Raw genomic sequence first — 19530 nt, forward strand, 5'->3', positions numbered from 1 at the left:
AAGAATGTCGACCTTTTCAGCTATCGGAACAGCGACTTTCTCCACCTGAACAACTATAGGAGGAAGAGGCATGCTAATCTGAGAGGACCTATTGGGTTGTTCAGCAAGGGTTTTTTTAGCAATGTTCTTAATGTCTTTGTTAGATTTTCCAAAGTCCGAATGACTAATTTTTGGCTTTTGCAGAACCACCCCCTTCCTTCTTTTTTTTTGCAGGCGGTGGCCCATGGCTTTTAGGCTGCGCAATTTTCCGCTGTTTACTTACAGCAACTTGCTTTGGTCTTGTCAATGACTGAGTACACGAGTTCGCTTCAGGCAATACAGTTATCGATGGTGAAATTTGTGATGTATTTTGTCCAGTTTGACCCATGGGAATTGGGGTTGGGGTAAAGTCACGCAGCAATAGCTGAAAACTTTCCAAACATAAGGGATCTTGTGTGGATAAAGACCCCTCAGAAATAATCTGCAGGTCTATGAGTGGAGAAACGGCAGGGGTTATGTTCTTAAAACCTTCGATAGAGCGACGACGCTCTGCTCTACGAACTGCCAATATTTTCTCCTTGTCTTGGTCCACAAGAGCCTTCGTGAAGTAGTTATCTAAAGGACCATTAATTGTTGTTCCTACCTTCTCATGCAACAATTTCCCCGGACTTAGAGCCATCAAAAGAGAAAAATAAAATATATTATAACACGATACCTAAATACAGGGACTGGGCCCAGCCCGGCCTCTCTCGGTCTCTGAGGGCCTCAGAGGGCCCGCCCTTTGCCCGGGCTTCGCCTGGGCGCCCCGCACGCGTCCCGCTACGCGTTGAGGCGTTGCTATATAGGGAGAGTAGGAGGAGTAGGGGGCGGGAAGAGACTCCAGGTGCGCTGAGTTGCTATGCGCTGAACCCTGGGTCTCACAGTCCCGGCCCCTGTGCTGTAACAGGCAAACAAACAGTCCGTGCAGAGTATTTCCCTCACGTAGCTGCTGGCTCCCAAATTGGCAGAGATGCAATTTCACTTTCCCGTGTCCAAGGTATGAGCTGCGAGCGGGGGCCGCGAGCTGTTGTAGGCGCTGAAGGTGGGAGGAGCAGGGGGCGGGAAGAGACTCCAGGTGCGCTGAGTTGCTATGCGCTGAACCCTGGGTCTCACAGTCCCGGCCCCTGTGCTGTAACAGGCAAACAAACAGTCCGTGCAGAGTATTTCCCTCACGTAGCTGCTGGCTCCCAAATTGGCAGAGATGCAATTTCACTTTCCCGTGTCCAAGGTATGAGCTGCGAGCGGGGGCCGCGAGCTGTTGTAGGCGCTGAAGGTGGGAGGAGCAGGGGGCGGGAAGAGACTCCAGGTGCGCTGAGTTGCTATGCGCTGAACCCTGGGTCTCGCAGTCCCGGCCCCTGTGCTGTAACAGGCAAACAAACAGTCCGTGCAGAGTATTTCCCTCACGTAGCTGCTGGCTCCCAAATTGGCAGAGATGCAATTTCACTTTCCCGTGTCCAAGGTATGAGCTGCGAGCGGCGCCCGCGAAGCGGGGGCCGCGAGCTGTTGTAGGCGCTGAAGGTGGGAGGAGCAGGGGGCGGGAAGAGACTCCAGGTGCGCTGAGTTGCTATGCGCTGAACCCTGGGTCTCACAGTCCCGGCCCCTGTGCTGTAACAGGCAAACAAACAGTCCGTGCAGAGTATTTCCCTCACGTAGCTGCTGGCTCCCAAATTGGCAGAGATGCAATTTCACTTTCCCGTGTCCAAGGTATGAGCTGCGAGCGGGGGCCGCGAGCTGTTGTAGGCGCTGAAGGTGGGAGGAGCAGGGGGCGGGAAGAGACTCCAGGTGCGCTGAGTTGCTATGCGCTGAACCCTGGGTCTCGCAGTCCCGGCCCCTGTGCTGTAACAGGCAAACAAACAGTCCGTGCAGAGTATTTCCCTCACGTAGCTGCTGGCTCCCAAATTGGCAGAGATGCAATTTCACTTTCCCGTGTCCAAGGTATGAGCTGCGAGCGGCGCCCGCGAAGCGGGGGCCGCGAGCTGTTGTAGGCGCTGAAGGTGGGAGGAGCAGGGGGCGGGAAGAGACTCCAGGTGCGCTGAGTTGCTATGCGCTGAACCCTGGGTCTCACAGTCCCGGCCCCTGTGCTGTAACAGGCAAACAAACAGTCCGTGCAGAGTATTTCCCTCACGTAGCTGCTGGCTCCCAAATTGGCAGAGATGCAATTTCACTTTCCCGTGTCCAAGGTATGAGCTGCGAGCGGGGGCCGCGAGCTGTTGTAGGCGCTGAAGGTGGGAGGAGCAGGGGGCGGGAAGAGACTCCAGGTGCGCTGAGTTGCTATGCGCTGAACCCTGGGTCTCGCAGTCCCGGCCCCTGTGCTGTAACAGGCAAACAAACAGTCCGTGCAGAGTATTTCCCTCACGTAGCTGCTGGCTCCCAAATTGGCAGAGATGCAATTTCACTTTCCCGTGTCCAAGGTATGAGCTGCGAGCGGCGCCCGCGAAGCGGGGGCCGCGAGCTGTTGTAGGCGCTGAAGGTGGGAGGAGCAGGGGGCGGGAAGAGACTCCAGGTGCGCTGAGTTGCTATGCGCTGAACCCTGGGTCTCACAGTCCCGGCCCCTGTGCTGTAACAGGCAAACAAACAGTCCGTGCAGAGTATTTCCCTCACGTAGCTGCTGGCTCCCAAATTGGCAGAGATGCAATTTCACTTTCCCGTGTCCAAGGTATGAGCTGCGAGCGGGGGCCGCGAGCTGTTGTAGGCGCTGAAGGTGGGAGGAGCAGGGGGCGGGAAGAGACTCCAGGTGCGCTGAGTTGCTATGCGCTGAACCCTGGGTCTCGCAGTCCCGGCCCCTGTGCTGTAACAGGCAAACAAACAGTCCGTGCAGAGTATTTCCCTCACGTAGCTGCTGGCTCCCAAATTGGCAGAGATGCAATTTCACTTTCCCGTGTCCAAGGTATGAGCTGCGAGCGGCGCCCGCGAAGCGGGGGCCGCGAGCTGTTGTAGGCGCTGAAGGTGGGAGGAGCAGGGGGCGGGAAGAGACTCCAGGTGCGCTGAGTTGCTATGCGCTGAACCCTGGGTCTCACAGTCCCGGCCCCTGTGCTGTAACAGGCAAACAAACAGTCCGTGCAGAGTATTTCCCTCACGTAGCTGCTGGCTCCCAAATTGGCAGAGATGCAATTTCACTTTCCCGTGTCCAAGGTATGAGCTGCGAGCGGGGGCCGCGAGCTGTTGTAGGCGCTGAAGGTGGGAGGAGCAGGGGGCGGGAAGAGACTCCAGGTGCGCTGAGTTGCTATGCGCTGAACCCTGGGTCTCGCAGTCCCGGCCCCTGTGCTGTAACAGGCAAACAAACAGTCCGTGCAGAGTATTTCCCTCACGTAGCTGCTGGCTCCCAAATTGGCAGAGATGCAATTTCACTTTCCCGTGTCCAAGGTATGAGCTGCGAGCGGCGCCCGCGAAGCGGGGGCCGCGAGCTGTTGTAGGCGCTGAAGGTGGGAGGAGCAGGGGGCGGGAAGAGACTCCAGGTGCGCTGAGTTGCTATGCGCTGAACCCTGGGTCTCACAGTCCCGGCCCCTGTGCTGTAACAGGCAAACAAACAGTCCGTGCAGAGTATTTCCCTCACGTAGCTGCTGGCTCCCAAATTGGCAGAGATGCAATTTCACTTTCCCGTGTCCAAGGTATGAGCTGCGAGCGGGGGCCGCGAGCTGTTGTAGGCGCTGAAGGTGGGAGGAGCAGGGGGCGGGAAGAGACTCCAGGTGCGCTGAGTTGCTATGCGCTGAACCCTGGGTCTCGCAGTCCCGGCCCCTGTGCTGTAACAGGCAAACAAACAGTCCGTGCAGAGTATTTCCCTCACGTAGCTGCTGGCTCCCAAATTGGCAGAGATGCAATTTCACTTTCCCGTGTCCAAGGTATGAGCTGCGAGCGGCGCCCGCGAAGCGGGGGCCGCGAGCTGTTGTAGGCGCTGAAGGTGGGAGGAGCAGGGGGCGGGAAGAGACTCCAGGTGCGCTGAGTTGCTATGCGCTGAACCCTGGGTCTCGCAGTCCCGGCCCCTGTGCTGTAACAGGCAAACAAACAGTCCGTGCAGAGTATTTCCCTCACGTAGCTGCTGGCTCCCAAATTGGCAGAGATGCAATTTCACTTTCCCGTGTCCAAGGTATGAGCTGCGAGCGGCGCCCGCGAAGCGGGGGCCGCGAGCTGTTGTAGGCGCTGAAGGTGGGAGGAGCAGGGGGCGGGAAGAGACTCCAGGTGCGCTGAGTTGCTATGCGCTGAACCCTGGGTCTCACAGTCCCGGCCCCTGTGCTGTAACAGGCAAACAAACAGTCCGTGCAGAGTATTTCCCTCACGTAGCTGCTGGCTCCCAAATTGGCAGAGATGCAATTTCACTTTCCCGTGTCCAAGGTATGAGCTGCGAGCGGGGGCCGCGAGCTGTTGTAGGCGCTGAAGGTGGGAGGAGCAGGGGGCGGGAAGAGACTCCAGGTGCGCTGAGTTGCTATGCGCTGAACCCTGGGTCTCGCAGTCCCGGCCCCTGTGCTGTAACAGGCAAACAAACAGTCCGTGCAGAGTATTTCCCTCACGTAGCTGCTGGCTCCCAAATTGGCAGAGATGCAATTTCACTTTCCCGTGTCCAAGGTATGAGCTGCGAGCGGCGCCCGCGAAGCGGGGGCCGCGAGCTGTTGTAGGCGCTGAAGGTGGGAGGAGCAGGGGGCGGGAAGAGACTCCAGGTGCGCTGAGTTGCTATGCGCTGAACCCTGGGTCTCACAGTCCCGGCCCCTGTGCTGTAACAGGCAAACAAACAGTCCGTGCAGAGTATTTCCCTCACGTAGCTGCTGGCTCCCAAATTGGCAGAGATGCAATTTCACTTTCCCGTGTCCAAGGTATGAGCTGCGAGCGGGGGCCGCGAGCTGTTGTAGGCGCTGAAGGTGGGAGGAGCAGGGGGCGGGAAGAGACTCCAGGTGCGCTGAGTTGCTATGCGCTGAACCCTGGGTCTCGCAGTCCCGGCCCCTGTGCTGTAACAGGCAAACAAACAGTCCGTGCAGAGTATTTCCCTCACGTAGCTGCTGGCTCCCAAATTGGCAGAGATGCAATTTCACTTTCCCGTGTCCAAGGTATGAGCTGCGAGCGGCGCCCGCGAAGCGGGGGCCGCGAGCTGTTGTAGGCGCTGAAGGTGGGAGGAGCAGGGGGCGGGAAGAGACTCCAGGTGCGCTGAGTTGCTATGCGCTGAACCCTGGGTCTCACAGTCCCGGCCCCTGTGCTGTAACAGGCAAACAAACAGTCCGTGCAGAGTATTTCCCTCACGTAGCTGCTGGCTCCCAAATTGGCAGAGATGCAATTTCACTTTCCCGTGTCCAAGGTATGAGCTGCGAGCGGGGGCCGCGAGCTGTTGTAGGCGCTGAAGGTGGGAGGAGCAGGGGGCGGGAAGAGACTCCAGGTGCGCTGAGTTGCTATGCGCTGAACCCTGGGTCTCGCAGTCCCGGCCCCTGTGCTGTAACAGGCAAACAAACAGTCCGTGCAGAGTATTTCCCTCACGTAGCTGCTGGCTCCCAAATTGGCAGAGATGCAATTTCACTTTCCCGTGTCCAAGGTATGAGCTGCGAGCGGCGCCCGCGAAGCGGGGGCCGCGAGCTGTTGTAGGCGCTGAAGGTGGGAGGAGCAGGGGGCGGGAAGAGACTCCAGGTGCGCTGAGTTGCTATGCGCTGAACCCTGGGTCTCGCAGTCCCGGCCCCTGTGCTGTAACAGGCAAACAAACAGTCCGTGCAGAGTATTTCCCTCACGTAGCTGCTGGCTCCCAAATTGGCAGAGATGCAATTTCACTTTCCCGTGTCCAAGGTATGAGCTGCGAGCGGCGCCCGCGAAGCGGGGGCCGCGAGCTGTTGTAGGCGCTGAAGGTGGGAGGAGCAGGGGGCGGGAAGAGACTCCAGGTGCGCTGAGTTGCTATGCGCTGAACCCTGGGTCTCACAGTCCCGGCCCCTGTGCTGTAACAGGCAAACAAACAGTCCGTGCAGAGTATTTCCCTCACGTAGCTGCTGGCTCCCAAATTGGCAGAGATGCAATTTCACTTTCCCGTGTCCAAGGTATGAGCTGCGAGCGGGGGCCGCGAGCTGTTGTAGGCGCTGAAGGTGGGAGGAGCAGGGGGCGGGAAGAGACTCCAGGTGCGCTGAGTTGCTATGCGCTGAACCCTGGGTCTCGCAGTCCCGGCCCCTGTGCTGTAACAGGCAAACAAACAGTCCGTGCAGAGTATTTCCCTCACGTAGCTGCTGGCTCCCAAATTGGCAGAGATGCAATTTCACTTTCCCGTGTCCAAGGTATGAGCTGCGAGCGGCGCCCGCGAAGCGGGGGCCGCGAGCTGTTGTAGGCGCTGAAGGTGGGAGGAGCAGGGGGCGGGAAGAGACTCCAGGTGCGCTGAGTTGCTATGCGCTGAACCCTGGGTCTCGCAGTCCCGGCCCCTGTGCTGTAACAGGCAAACAAACAGTCCGTGCAGAGTATTTCCCTCACGTAGCTGCTGGCTCCCAAATTGGCAGAGATGCAATTTCACTTTCCCGTGTCCAAGGTATGAGCTGCGAGCGGCGCCCGCGAAGCGGGGGCCGCGAGCTGTTGTAGGCGCTGAAGGTGGGAGGAGCAGGGGGCGGGAAGAGACTCCAGGTGCGCTGAGTTGCTATGCGCTGAACCCTGGGTCTCGCAGTCCCGGCCCCTGTGCTGTAACCGGCAAACAAACAGTCCGTGCAGAGTATTTCCCTCACGTAGCTGCTGGCTCCCAAATTGGCAGAGATGCAATTTCACTTTCCCGTGTCCAAGGTATGAGCTGCGAGCGGCGCCCGCGAAGCGGGGGCCGCGAGCTGTTGTAGGCGCTGAAGGTGGGAGGAGCAGGGGGCGGGAAGAGACTCCAGGTGCGCTGAGTTGCTATGCGCTGAACCCTGGGTCTCGCAGTCCCGGCCCCTGTGCTGTAACCGGCAAACAAACAGTCCGTGCAGAGTATTTCCCTCACGTAGCTGCTGGCTCCCAAATTGGCAGAGATGCAATTTCACTTTCCCGTGTCCAAGGTATGAGCCGCAAGCTGTTGTAGGCGCTGAAGGTGGGAGGAGCAGGGGGCGGGAAGAGACTCCAGGTGCGCTGAGTTGCTATGCGCTGAACCCTGGGTCTCGCAGTCCCGGCCCCTGTGCTGTAACCGGCAAACAAACAGTCCGTGCAGAGTATTTCCCTCACGTAGCTGCTGGCTCCCAAATTGGCAGAGATGCAATTTCACTTTCCCGTGTCAAAGGTATGAGCTGCGAGCTGAATTTCACTTTTATCGAGCCTAACTTGCTCCCAAAATATTTGTTCATGTTTTACCGCTATTTGCCTTACCCTCCGACTCAAGGGTAAATTTGTCTCCAAACAATACTCCTTTTGAACGATTCACCATATAGGCAACCTCGTATCTGAAGTGTGATGCAGGTCATGACAAACGGACTTTAAGTGTTCTTGAAGCTTATCTGATGCCGGATTCTTACAGTTTCTGTAGCTTCTGGGTTTGATAATGTGCTCTTGATGCTACTGGCTGTGTGGTTTCAAGTCCGACGAGTATAGTCTTGCGGGCGGACTGTTATAGCAATTATGTGAATTTTCTAACCTGGGCTTGAAATGATGAGAACCAGTCCTACCTGGCTATTTAGGGGAAGCAATGTCCTACAACAAAACGCAAGTCTTTGGAAAATGTTACAATTGGATGCTGTAAGTAGAAAGACACTAAAAGGGATTTGCAGATTGCCAGGAAGACTTCTAACTAGAATTGACATGGTCAATAAATTTGGCTTTGCACAGTACCTGCATACAGAGACACAAACCATACAAGATCGCAATAAGTAAGCGCAAAACTGTGACCTGCCTCAATGCACCCAGAGAAAATCACACACACCAATTCCTATGTACCCAGGCAACAGGCGTTCAGAAGCAGTTTCTAAATGGCTCCATGTCATTTGTGACCCTCATCAGCAGTCCTGGGTGTTGAAACAAATGCATTTCACCTCCTTGACTTTGTATGGACCTATTTATAATGAGAAAGCAAAACAGCCATTTTTTTTATTTTTAAATTCTTTTTATTAACAAATGCTCATTAAATCATAGCATAACTTGCATATTCTTAATACTGACAGATTCAATACATATTCAATTTCAACGATGGTCATTCATTTTCATGGATTGTATTGCAATCCCTGGGTCATTCTGCGCCTGCCGCAGTCCCTTCCCCCTGCTTCTGTAGCTTAGTAGTCTAGTATCCACTGTATTTCTGTCAGGGCCCCCATACTTTGTTCCATTTGTGGGGGCAGCCCCAGCCTAGGTATATTGCCTTCTGCGCACCAGTCCATATCCTTTTCCCAGTCTCTCCAATCTCGCGCCCAACTGGACCCCCAAAGTTGGGCAATATTTCTTTTTGTCACTACTGCTCCCATTCAAAGCCATATTAATGTATATTTGGCACATTTGTCCTCGCCTGTCACACATAAAAACAACCAGCGGGGCTACACTGGGATCTCTGAACTTGTGACTTGTGACTCAAGCCATAAGGACCCAGGAGGGTTGGTTCAGGATGACTTGCCAGGTTGGAGATGCATGGTTGTTCGAGAATCGTCCTGGTTCCTTGACAACAAGATTAATTAATGCGATTGACTCGCCCTCTGTGAATTTTTCCATCTGGATTGATCTAAGTCATCCTGAGGCTCCCTTACCGCAACCATGATGCGGACTACCCGTCCCAGGGAGCTGTCAACTGGGCCTTTTAACTCCAGGCGCCTGGAATAGGTTGCCCCTCCCTCTCCCTTGTCCTGAGGAAGACCCGCAAGCAGACTTTAAAGCTACCCCATGCGCTATAAATCGGGTTAAAACGTCAATACCAACCCTTAACCAAAGGCATTTATCTACGACACCTCCACCCTCTTTTTGAACCTTTGATATTTCTCTGCTACATTTTATATGAATTATTGATTAAATGAAATTTCTTGGACAGGCCACAACCAATCTGTGCTAAATGTTATAACCATTTGAATATGACAAACCAGTGTAATTTCTGGCTAAACTATTTCCATTCTATGCCTCTTTTCAAGTTTCACCTCACATGAAGCACTTCCGTTTTCACTACCTTTTCTTTTAAGCAATCTCTCGACAATCACGTTTGGTAATTCTTTTACCTTCAAGATTGGTACTATAAATAAATGAGACCATCTCTTGTAAACTACAATGGGTACCTTATTATGTTCCATTAATGATATGGGCAGCTTCCTCCAGCTATCTATGTCACTCTTTAGTCACTGTAGCTGGGGGTGCAAGTTATCCTCCAGAAAGTTCCCTTCATTCTGTGATATGCGTATGCCTAGGTATGTGAATTGAAGCTTGCGAGTAAGTGATATCGTTCTAAGTGGTCTTTGGGGAATATCACCCTTTAACGGGAATATCAGGGACTTCTTCCAATTGATCGTGTACCCTGAGTAGCTGCTGAACACCTGGACGTTATGTAACACCCTGTGGACTGATATATACTGGTTAGTCAGATACAGCAATATATAATCTGCGAACAGAGATATTCTATCTTCCCAACCACCTCCTCCCTTGATTCCTGATAAGATTGGGTCATTCCTGACCCGCTCTGTCAATGGTTCCCGGGCCAGTGCAAAGATCATTGTTGACAGCGGGCAGCCCTGTTGTGTACTTTTCCTTACTGGGAAGTTGCGTGAGACGACTCCATTTACCTTCACTCTGGCTGTTGAATCTTGGTAGAGATGTTGCACCTCATTTTGTACTGTTGTCTGAATACTGGCTTATGTTGTTCCACTTGACAAGCAGATTGGCAGTTGTCTCCATGTACAAGCAAGCGTGCACTTAGACGAATGATGGATAATGAAAATACCTTTGGCCTTTATGATAATAAATATATTTTTATTTTATGTTACTGGTTTTAAAGGATTTAATTTTTTTTGTGTGGAAAAAGCAATTTCGAAGTACAGTCATAGATTTCGCTCATGTATTTTTATTGCCCTACTTTAGGTATGGAAAAGGTGTGTCTTAAGAATCCAAGTAAGTTTGTATTGGGAATTACCAGATCTGTGTCTATATTTCTCTGTAGACAATGGGCCCTCTGCAAAAAAGATTTCTAAGGCAATACAAGGGATATATATATATATATATATTTTTTTTAATAAAGATTGAAACTATTCCAAGCATCAATCGTAAAGCCTAAGCTTGACTTTTACATATTCAAATTTAGGTCCTTAGTATATGATGTTCGCAGAGTGATGGAGTAAGTCAGTGGTTCCCAAACGTTTTAGAACCACAACCTGCCTTTTAAAACCACAAACTTTCCAAACACCCCTACCTTTAATGAACATGGGGAGTGGCAGTTTTGTTTTTTTAATGTGACTAAAGCAATGCGTGCAAGCACATTGTCATTTACTGACAGCCCCTTTTCCGTTGAAATGGCCACTAACTTTGCACGGACATAATGTTTTATTGATCAAACTATATAGCCCACAAATTATAATGTGTGGAAATCGGGTGTCTGTGAATATTTATTGTTTGTGCACCAACGAGTAAAAGTGTCTTGATGTGTTTGTTCCTATTAAAATCTCTGTTTCAAGGACACACTTCAGAATAAAAACAAATGTCCCACATTTTGGGAAACGCTGGGCTAGGTGTTAGGATTAATCATACGAACTGAAACACAGAGGCGTTAAAAACTAGTAAAAAAACACCTACCGAATGGAGTCCTATCGGAAGAAGTAACAAAGTTGTAGTAACATCTCCAAAATCTCTTGACCAACAGCATTAAACTTGGGCCTTGACACTTATTAATGTAAAGGCCCTCATAGGTCATGATTATGATAAGCACTAATTATTGCGTCCATTAGATGTTCAGCAGGTCGCTGAACATCTAATGGATGCACTAATTATTGCACCCTTTAAAAAAAACTAACACCGTGAGTTTTAGGGTAATATCATGCGCGTTTTGGGGCTAACCTCACCAACATCCACATGTTCGGTAAACACCTGTTTTTTTAAACTCCTAATTCCAATAGGTGCTGTGGTATCAGCAGTTACTGCAAGTATCGGAGTTTGTCGGCCCATTCCTCTTTAGCGGGTTAAACTTACTCATTGTCATTATTTGAACTCTGTTTATGTCTTGTCACAAATTGTATGTACGCAATGCACACTCATATGTGTGTTTTATTTAATGCATCATGTACAGTGCATATAGATCTTGTACATGTTGTAAGGTTCTTAAAGAATGAATGTGGATATTTTCTGATTTGGGATCTAGTGGAAAGTGTTCTTCATATGTCTTAATTAATTTGAAAAAAATGAGGTTGACATTTGTAAGGCTCGCGCACTGCCTCCTGATTATCCTTACTCATCCTCCTCCTCAATCTCCCAAGAAAAACATCACAACTAATTAATTCACCCGCTTTTAGTCCAAGCAGTTGTAGGTTAAAGGTTTACAAAAGGTTCACAAAAAACTGTAGTGTGCTTAAAACCTTGTTTTGTGTGTTTGGTCTAGGTTCCTTCAATGGCGCTTTCTCTGCTGTACCTGTCCATGAGCTAGCTTCTGTTGCCATCAAAGAGGTTCTGAAGAGAGCAAAGGTTAATCCGGAGGAAGTGTCTGAAGTTGTTATGGGACATGTATTGACTGCAGGTAATTTGTTAATTAGTGTTTCTTTTGTTTTAAATATCTCTATTTAAAATGTATCAGTATTAACAAATTTAAGAATTTCAGAGTGATCAGGAATATTTAGTTAAGTTCACCATGTGTTTGGCTAGAAGGAGAAGGTAGACAATGGCAGTTGATAATGATACAGTCTTTGATGTTCTAATCAAGGATTTAGTTTGACAACAATTGAGGGGTCACATAAAAAATGGCTATGTGCTAAAGATAGAAATAGAATTAGCAAGCTTTCCTTATTAATAACTGGGGAAGTCAAGTTAATGGACCCGTAACTGAAGTATGTTCAAAGTGTGATGGCATACTTCTAAAACTCACTCCCAATTTTTCCATAGCATATAAATGCCAAAATTTAGGCCAGCAGTAAACCCATGTTGTAAAGTTTGATGGCTTTCAATTTTCTGGGTACTTCTTAGACTGGCGAGAAATAGTTGCTGGGTGACCAGTTTGCTAGCTAGCAGCTATGCACCCTCATCAACATCTCTAGGCAATACAGTCTTTGAGTTGGACGGTCACTGTATATTAGTAATCACTTTTAAATGAGACCGAATCTCTTTCCAAAATATTTTGATGCATTTTATTTAAGCCAATAAATGTTTTCTTTAAGTCAAGTGCAATTGGAAGCTTTAGGGGCCCTCTGTTAGATGGAAACCCAGGAGCTCTAGGAAACGCCTGCTTGCTGCTCCTCAGACTAACATTTCACATATGTGTGTGATCAAAAGGCAGTCCCGTCTCAAACATTCTATACACATGAGAAGCGTCTCATGTTGTGTTGCCCTCTAAGAAGATATCTTGTCTCTGTGGTGTCTCTACTTGCTCCAAGCTTTAGCCCATCTACAGCATAGGATCTGTGTTAATCTAAAGGCACCCCTCATTTAGAGCTGAAATTCAGCTGTGCACTTATCCAAATAGTTCAAATTGGCATTGTTGTAAAAGGAAGCCTGGGTGATGGAGTAAACCTCATCTTTGTGTGTAATTAGCAACTCCAAATACATACAAAACTATAGGACACAATGGACACCTATAGGACATAGGGAAAGGTGAATTCAAGGAAAACAGTACAAGTTTAATAAATCTGATTCATTTAATAACAATCATATTAAAAAGTAGACATCGACTGTCATACTGTCATATATACACATTCAATAATTAAAAACAATTTGGACAATTTTGCTATACTCAAACATTTAAATTGACAAACAGTAAAAAATATTAATAATGATACTAAGTGGCAATGATAATGGTTCTTGAACCATTATTAAATGAATCAGATTTATTAAACGTGTACTGTTTTCCTTGAATTCACCTTTCCCTATGTCCTATAGGTGTCCATTGTGTCCTATAGTTTTGTATGTATTTGGAGTTGCTAATTACACACAGTCTTTGTCCCTGCCCCAAGAACTATCCATTCTGATAGCAGGGGGCCCTTGATATTTACAGTGTGGTAAACCTCATCTTTGGCATGCTCTGCCTTTTACATCTGGTTGAAAATTGGTATTTCCCCACTAGTAGTGTCAAGGGAGATGGGAAGCATGTGACCTTCCACAGCCTCACTGCTTCAATCCAATTTTGGGAGACCTCAGAAAAGGCCCTTACTGTGAGTGGAGGCTGAGAGTCATCCATAGCAAATTTTTCATAGGTTCTTTGCTCCCTTCGAGATCCAAGTTTATCTCAAGTTCAAGAGAACCACTCCAGGGCCGGCCTCTGCTCAGCTGCCCATAAATTTTTGTTAACCTTGGTAAACCCTAACTCGTCGTCTTAGGGCATCTTAAATAAAACAGATATACCAACTTTTTTTTTCAAACATATTTTATTGGGGTTTTGGATGAAACCTGTAATAACAATCACATTTCCATTACATTTTCAATATTACTCCCATTTCTTAGTCAGGCAGTAAATTCTCAATTCTATTCAACAGTCCGCAGTTCAGTGTATTTCTGGCGAAGTTTTCTTTCCTGCTTTGCCTACTCTACTTCCCAACTCCCATTTACCCATCCCCCTTAGCAGATCTCCATCAACCAGACTCTATATACATAACGTAAGGTAACTTCCACCTCCCTACTCCCTCGCTCGCATTCTATTTCTCCCATGTCAGGCATAAGATATGATGAGTTCTTTCCCCCTCAGTTGTGATCTGCATCCCCCTCTTTGAATTTCTGGGTTTCCCTGTGGAGACCCCCCCTACTGGGGATGCTTCCCCCGAAGTTACCTCCGGCTCCTTTAGATTATTGGCTAGCCTATCCCAAGCCCTTGCTCGTTCTATTGCACCAATACCTATTTTAGAATTTCTGAGGACTTCCCTCCCTTCACAGGCTGCTCATTTCTCTAATTCAGCTTTCCACGCGATGGCTTTAGGTCCTACAGGGGATTTCCAATGTATCGAGATCTCGTGCTTAGCTAAGACCAGAGCTAAGTCTTGAAACCTACTGGTAACCAACAACTTAGCATTGTGTGGAAATAATCCAAGGATACAATGTGCAGGGGTGCTGGGAATTTGGCGCTCTGTTACCTCCCCTAAGGTGGTAGTTATTGTTGTCCAGTAGGTTTGCAGTTCTGGGCCTGCCCATAACATATGTAGTAGTTCCACCCCAATCTCTCCACATCTCTGGCATTTCGCATCATCTCTTTGAAAAAATCTATTATCTGCCCCGGAGTGAGCTATGCCCCGTGCAATATGAAAAAATTGATGAGGCGGAAGCAGGCGTTTCTCGAGGACCTGGGGATTCCCCACCACCTTTGATTTGCCCTCCGGGGGTATATTCAGATACTTTGCCCAGTTATCTCATAACTTGGTCAGTGGTTGCATTGTGCCATTGCTCAGGGTCCGTGTGACATGTAACTGCCTTAACTCTGCCTCCCCCTGTACCCATTTAGTGGCAGGTTGCATGCTGAGGGGGTACTGCTTGGTCCAATCCCCAATGCATCCTAATCGCTGCTACAATCCCAGCATGTAGTAAGAAATGCCCTTGTGGCAGGTCATATCCTTCTCTAAAATCTTCAAATGGTATGAGTTCCCCACCATTGTATACGTCTCGGATCCTTGTCGGCCTGCCTCCTCCCAGTCCTCCAGGCCTACCCAATGTGCCCCGCGAGGGAGCACCCGGAGTATGATCATAGGCAAGTCCGGTGAATATGGGAATCTGGTATGTTTCTTTTGGAGAACTCGTCTCCAGCAGCGCCTGGCCAATAGCAAGGCATCAGTCCTCCTCTATAGTCTTGTCTATACCCAATATCCGCTTCCACAAAATTTCCAAATTTGGTGCAAGGGGGTCTACCTTCCTCATATGGGACAGATAATCTCTCACCCATCTCACCACCCACTGCAATTGAGTGGCTAGATAGTATTGCTCAAAATCAGGGACCGCCAGTCTGCCCTCCAGGGTTGAGCGCTGCATTGTATTTGGAGCCCCTCGTCTACGACCTGCCCCCCCAAAGAAACGACGTCGGTATAGAGTTTAAGTCCTTGTGCCATTTCTGGGTTATCCATATTGGGAGTACTGTAAAGGAAAATAGTAGTCGCAGTAATCGCACCATCTTTAGGAGGGCTACTCTCTCCGCCAGAGAAAGCGGGAGGCCCTTCCAAAAGTCCATTTTGGTCTTTAAAGACCTCAGGGTCGTGCTCAAATTACCCTTGAATATGCCCTCTTGGGAATTATATATTTATACACCGAAGTATTCTAGGCAGCGGGGCTCCCATTTCAGAGCGCCCTGTTCCACCGGGGGTACCCCATTGTGTGCCAGTGGGAACAGCTTGGATTTCTGCCAATTAATTGTCATTCCCGACATTTCTCCAAACTCCTCCATCAGTGCTCTCCCCCCTGACAGACCTTCTTATGTTTCCAAGAAAGAGCAGGAGATAATCTGTGTCAAGGGCACTATGGTGGGTATTATTCCCTAAGCGTATCCCTGGATAGCGCACCCCTGTGCGGGCTATGGAAACCAGAGGTTCCATTGTGATAGCAAACAGGAAGGGCGATAGGGGGCATCTCTCCCGCGTCCTCCGTCCAACATCACAACTTTCTGATATTATCCATCCTGACCTAATCCTTGCCACCGGTCTCGTGTAGAGTAGTCTAACCCAACAGGAGAAGCCCTGTCCCAGCCCCGTTTTATCTAAAACCCCATATAGGAACTCCCATTCAAGACTGTCAAAAGTCTTCTCCATATCCACTGCGAAGACCACCTCCTCCCCTGTCCTTTCTTCCCCTCTTGTCATGAGTGTCATAGGTCATCTGATGTTAAGGGCCGTAATGCGCCCTGGGATGAATCCAGCCTGATCCTGGTTGATGAGGCCAGTCATTAACGGTTGGCGCCTAGTGGCAATATCTTACTTAATATCTTGAAATCGAGATTTAACAATGACAGTGGTCTGAAAGCTTCACATTCAGTCCGGGGTCTTACCAGGTTTGAGGAACGGAACAATCGTTGCCTCCCGGGTGGAACTTGGAAGTTGGCCTTGCTCTAGAGCTGCCTTGTATAGTTCCATTAATTTTGGGGGGAATTTTTTAGTATAGGCAGCATTCAGGCATCCCATCCGTTCCAGGCGTTTTACCTCTGGCCAATCCCTTAATGGCCGCTCTTATTTCTTGGGCGTCAATGCCCCCCCCCCAATATCTCAACCTCCTCTGCCTCCAGGCTGGGGAGCGGGATAGCAGGTAGGTACTCTCTAGTGGTAGTGCCTCTCTGTCTCGAGCGCGATCTATATAGGGTGGTGTAATAGTCTAGGAATCTCCTATTTATGTCCTCTTCCCGATACAATAGATGCCCATCTGTTTCCCCAATAGCTAAGATCGGGGAGCCTTTCCAGGCCGGGTTGACCAGCCAAGCCAGCAGTGATCAGGTTGTGTCCCTCTCCACATGTGTGCGTTCCATATACCTTTTTGTAATCACAGGGCTCGAAAAATCATAAAAATTGCATTAGACCTACAGGTCTAGTAACGTGAAACATCTACTTGACCTAACCGAAATGCACTTGACCTCTGGCTCTGAAAGCTGAGCAAATGTGAAAAGTTAACAAGATTTAAAAGCATTTTTATTGCCCATTCATTTTGTGAGAAATAAAGATGCCTTTAAATCTTGCTATCTTGTCACATTTGCTCTGCTTTCAGATGCAGATGTCAAGTGTCATTTTGTCTTCCTACTCGCCAGAAAGGGCGAGTAGGACCTAAAAATAGCTTGTCCTTATTGAATCTGACTCGCAAATGCGAGCGGGCGAGTTGATTTTTCGAGCCCTGAATCATGACTACGCAGCCTCTCTGTTTGTCTGGCCACTTCCTCCTTGGCATCCAGTAGGGCCTGTTCCAGCTCCGGGTGCTCTGGACGTTGTATCACTAGCGCGCGCAGTGCCCTGTCTGCGGAGTCAAGGTCAGCTTCAAGGGTGCGCCTTACTCCTATAACGGTCGCCATGCATTTGCCCCTGAGCACTACTTTAAATGCGTCCCATTCCATCATTTGGGAGTTGGTCTTGTTTGCATTTGTATTAAAGTAACTCACTATGCACTCTCTAATTTCCTCGAGGAACACTTGGTCCTCCAGTGCCTCGGGCTTAAGGCGCCATGTTCATATCTTCTGGCGCAGTTGTCCCCATCTCGGGTATAAGAGGGCTGGGTTGTGGTCAGACAGAGTGTGTGTTAAATATTCCACTGTCTGAGCCTGGGTATGTATATCGGGGGGAACACAAAACTGTATCTAACCGCACATGTAGGTCATGTACCGGGGAGTAAAAAGAATCATCCCTCCCCTCGGAGTTCAGACGTTTCCAAGAGTCAATTAAGCCCCACCTGTCCTGCCAATCTGTGAATGTCTTTGCTACGTTATGTATTGGGGCATCCCTCAGCGGTGGGTGCGACGATCCTTCCGGGGGTCGGCCTTACAGTTAAAGTCGCCTCCAATAAGGGCAGAGTGTGGGAGATAGTTCGCCACAGTGCCCGTGATCTTAGCCAAGAACGTCCCCTGGTCTACGTTAGGTCCATATATACTCATAATCGCTATATCACGACCATCCAACGGCCCTTCACTGCCACTTACCTGCCATCTGGATCTATCATCTCCCCGTGCACTGAAACGGGACCCGCGCTCTAACCCAAATCTAGACTCTACTAGCAAAAGCGGAGTACGATGTGTGATATAATTGGCCTCGCCATCTATGCCGAAGGGCCTCTCCCTCCTTTGCATACAGATGAGTCTCCTGCAATAGTGCTAGGTGGACTCCCCGTTTATTTAGATAGGATGATATTTATACCGCTTGGACATAGTGTGCATCCCTATAATATTCCAGGAAATTACCTGATATGATTTAGGGCTGGTTAATGACATATGTCATGCATATTTGCCGGAGGGCTTTGATGGCCCTCATCTCTCTGTACTTGCTGGCGGGAGCGCAGTGCAAGTCCTTGCTATTTCCATTTTCCCACCGGTCCTGGTGTGTGAGATCTGCAACCCCCTTAAACATTAACTTGTAACTTCCCCGGCTCCCTTTTCCCACGACAATCAAGCACACCCTTCTCACCTAACCGTTCAATAACAATCACATCGGTTGGAGGAAGCCCTCGCATCTGTTGTGTCTGACGTTGTGGCCCGCTATCCTCTCACCCATCCAGCGCACAGCTCAGTCTGTAAATTGTCCCCGGGTAAATCCTCCTCCCCTTTTTCCCCCCAAATGTGAATCTTTGTCCTTGGAAACCTCCCCGCCCCTTCCCCCAATACACTCATAATACTTGTGGCCTTATGGGACAGTCGCATAATATTGTCTGCTGTAGCAGGGCTGACCACCGGTAATTCTTGGCTGGCTCCTTCCATCGTACTGATGCTATGCTCTTAGTCCGAGTCTCTTGGATTATCCCTTACTGGGGAGGAGGCACCACTAGACCCAGGTGAGCTCAGCGATGCCACTGCCGCCATAGCCTGCTCACGCTCCCTCTGTTTCTCGGCCTTGGAAAGGGCATCTGTAGATTTGCTGCAATTTCCTCGCGGTTCGTTCCTTGCCTGTTGCTCCAAGGGTGCACATCCGGTTGCTTGTGGATCGATCCAGCCCCATGCCTCTTGTGGTGAATTAAAAAAGATGGAGCTTGAAGGAGACACTACTCTCAGCCGGGCCGGAAAAATCATCGCATACTGGATCTCCATCTGCCTCAGCTTCTTCTTCACCGCCAGGAAAGATGATCTTTCTGTTGGACCTCCGTGGAAAAATCAGGAAAGAGTTTGACTGTGCTATTATCCTCCACCAGTGGTTCCTTCTTGTGGGCCTGAGTGAGTATATGGTCTCTGTCCTTGTAAAATAATAGGCGAGCCACCACTTGGGCACGGTGGCCCCCCAGAAAGAGGAGGTCTTGTAGGCACTCTGTGGGCTCTCTCCAGTGCAAAGTAAGGGAAAGGCCCTCTGTCACCACCTCTTCCCTGAACCATTTCTCCAGGAAGGCCACTTTGTCCCCTCCCTCGCTTTTCTTGGGCAGGCCAGTAAGGCGCACGTTGTTGCGGTGTGACCAGTTTTCAGCATCCTCGGCTCTCATTGTCAATATCTTCACTTGGCCTCAACTACTTTCAGCCTGTCTGCAGACGTATTTTCAATTGTTTTCAAGTCCCCAATTTCTGTTTCCTTCGCGGTCACCCTTTCAGCCAGCCGGCGGTGGTCGGCTCGTAGAATAAATGGAAAAATAATGTTATTCGTTTGAAGTGCTCCTCTAACCCCCAGAACCCTTCGGCTTGTAAAAGGCCAATTTCCTCCCTGATTGTGTCTATTTTATTCTCTACAGCCATTATCGAAGCCGTTATGTCCTGTAAGCAATCTTGTAGTGTTGGTGCTATTGTCGCTTCTCCCTGAGATGCGTTGGAGGGAGCAGACGCCAAGCTGTCCTCCTCCTCCTGTCCTCTCTCCTCCTCCTTGTTTTCACCTGTTGTAT

The 19530-nt window shown here is 49.5% G+C and overlaps 1 protein-coding gene across 1 annotated transcript in view; it reads left to right on the forward strand.

The window, feature by feature from the left end:
* Window positions 1-19530, forward strand: part of ACAT2 (acetyl-CoA acetyltransferase 2) — a 249170-nt gene that overhangs the window by 15463 nt on the left and 214177 nt on the right. Inside the window, exon 2 of the mRNA XM_078648977.1 lies at window positions 11471-11605. Within this exon, the coding sequence (XP_078505103.1) occupies window positions 11471-11605 (135 nt within the window). The remainder of the gene's footprint in view (window positions 1-11470; window positions 11606-19530) is intronic.

The sequence above is a fragment of the Lissotriton helveticus genome, chromosome 6 (assembly GCF_964261635.1).
Source record: "Lissotriton helveticus chromosome 6, aLisHel1.1, whole genome shotgun sequence".
Classification (NCBI taxonomy): Eukaryota; Metazoa; Chordata; class Amphibia; order Caudata; family Salamandridae; genus Lissotriton; species Lissotriton helveticus.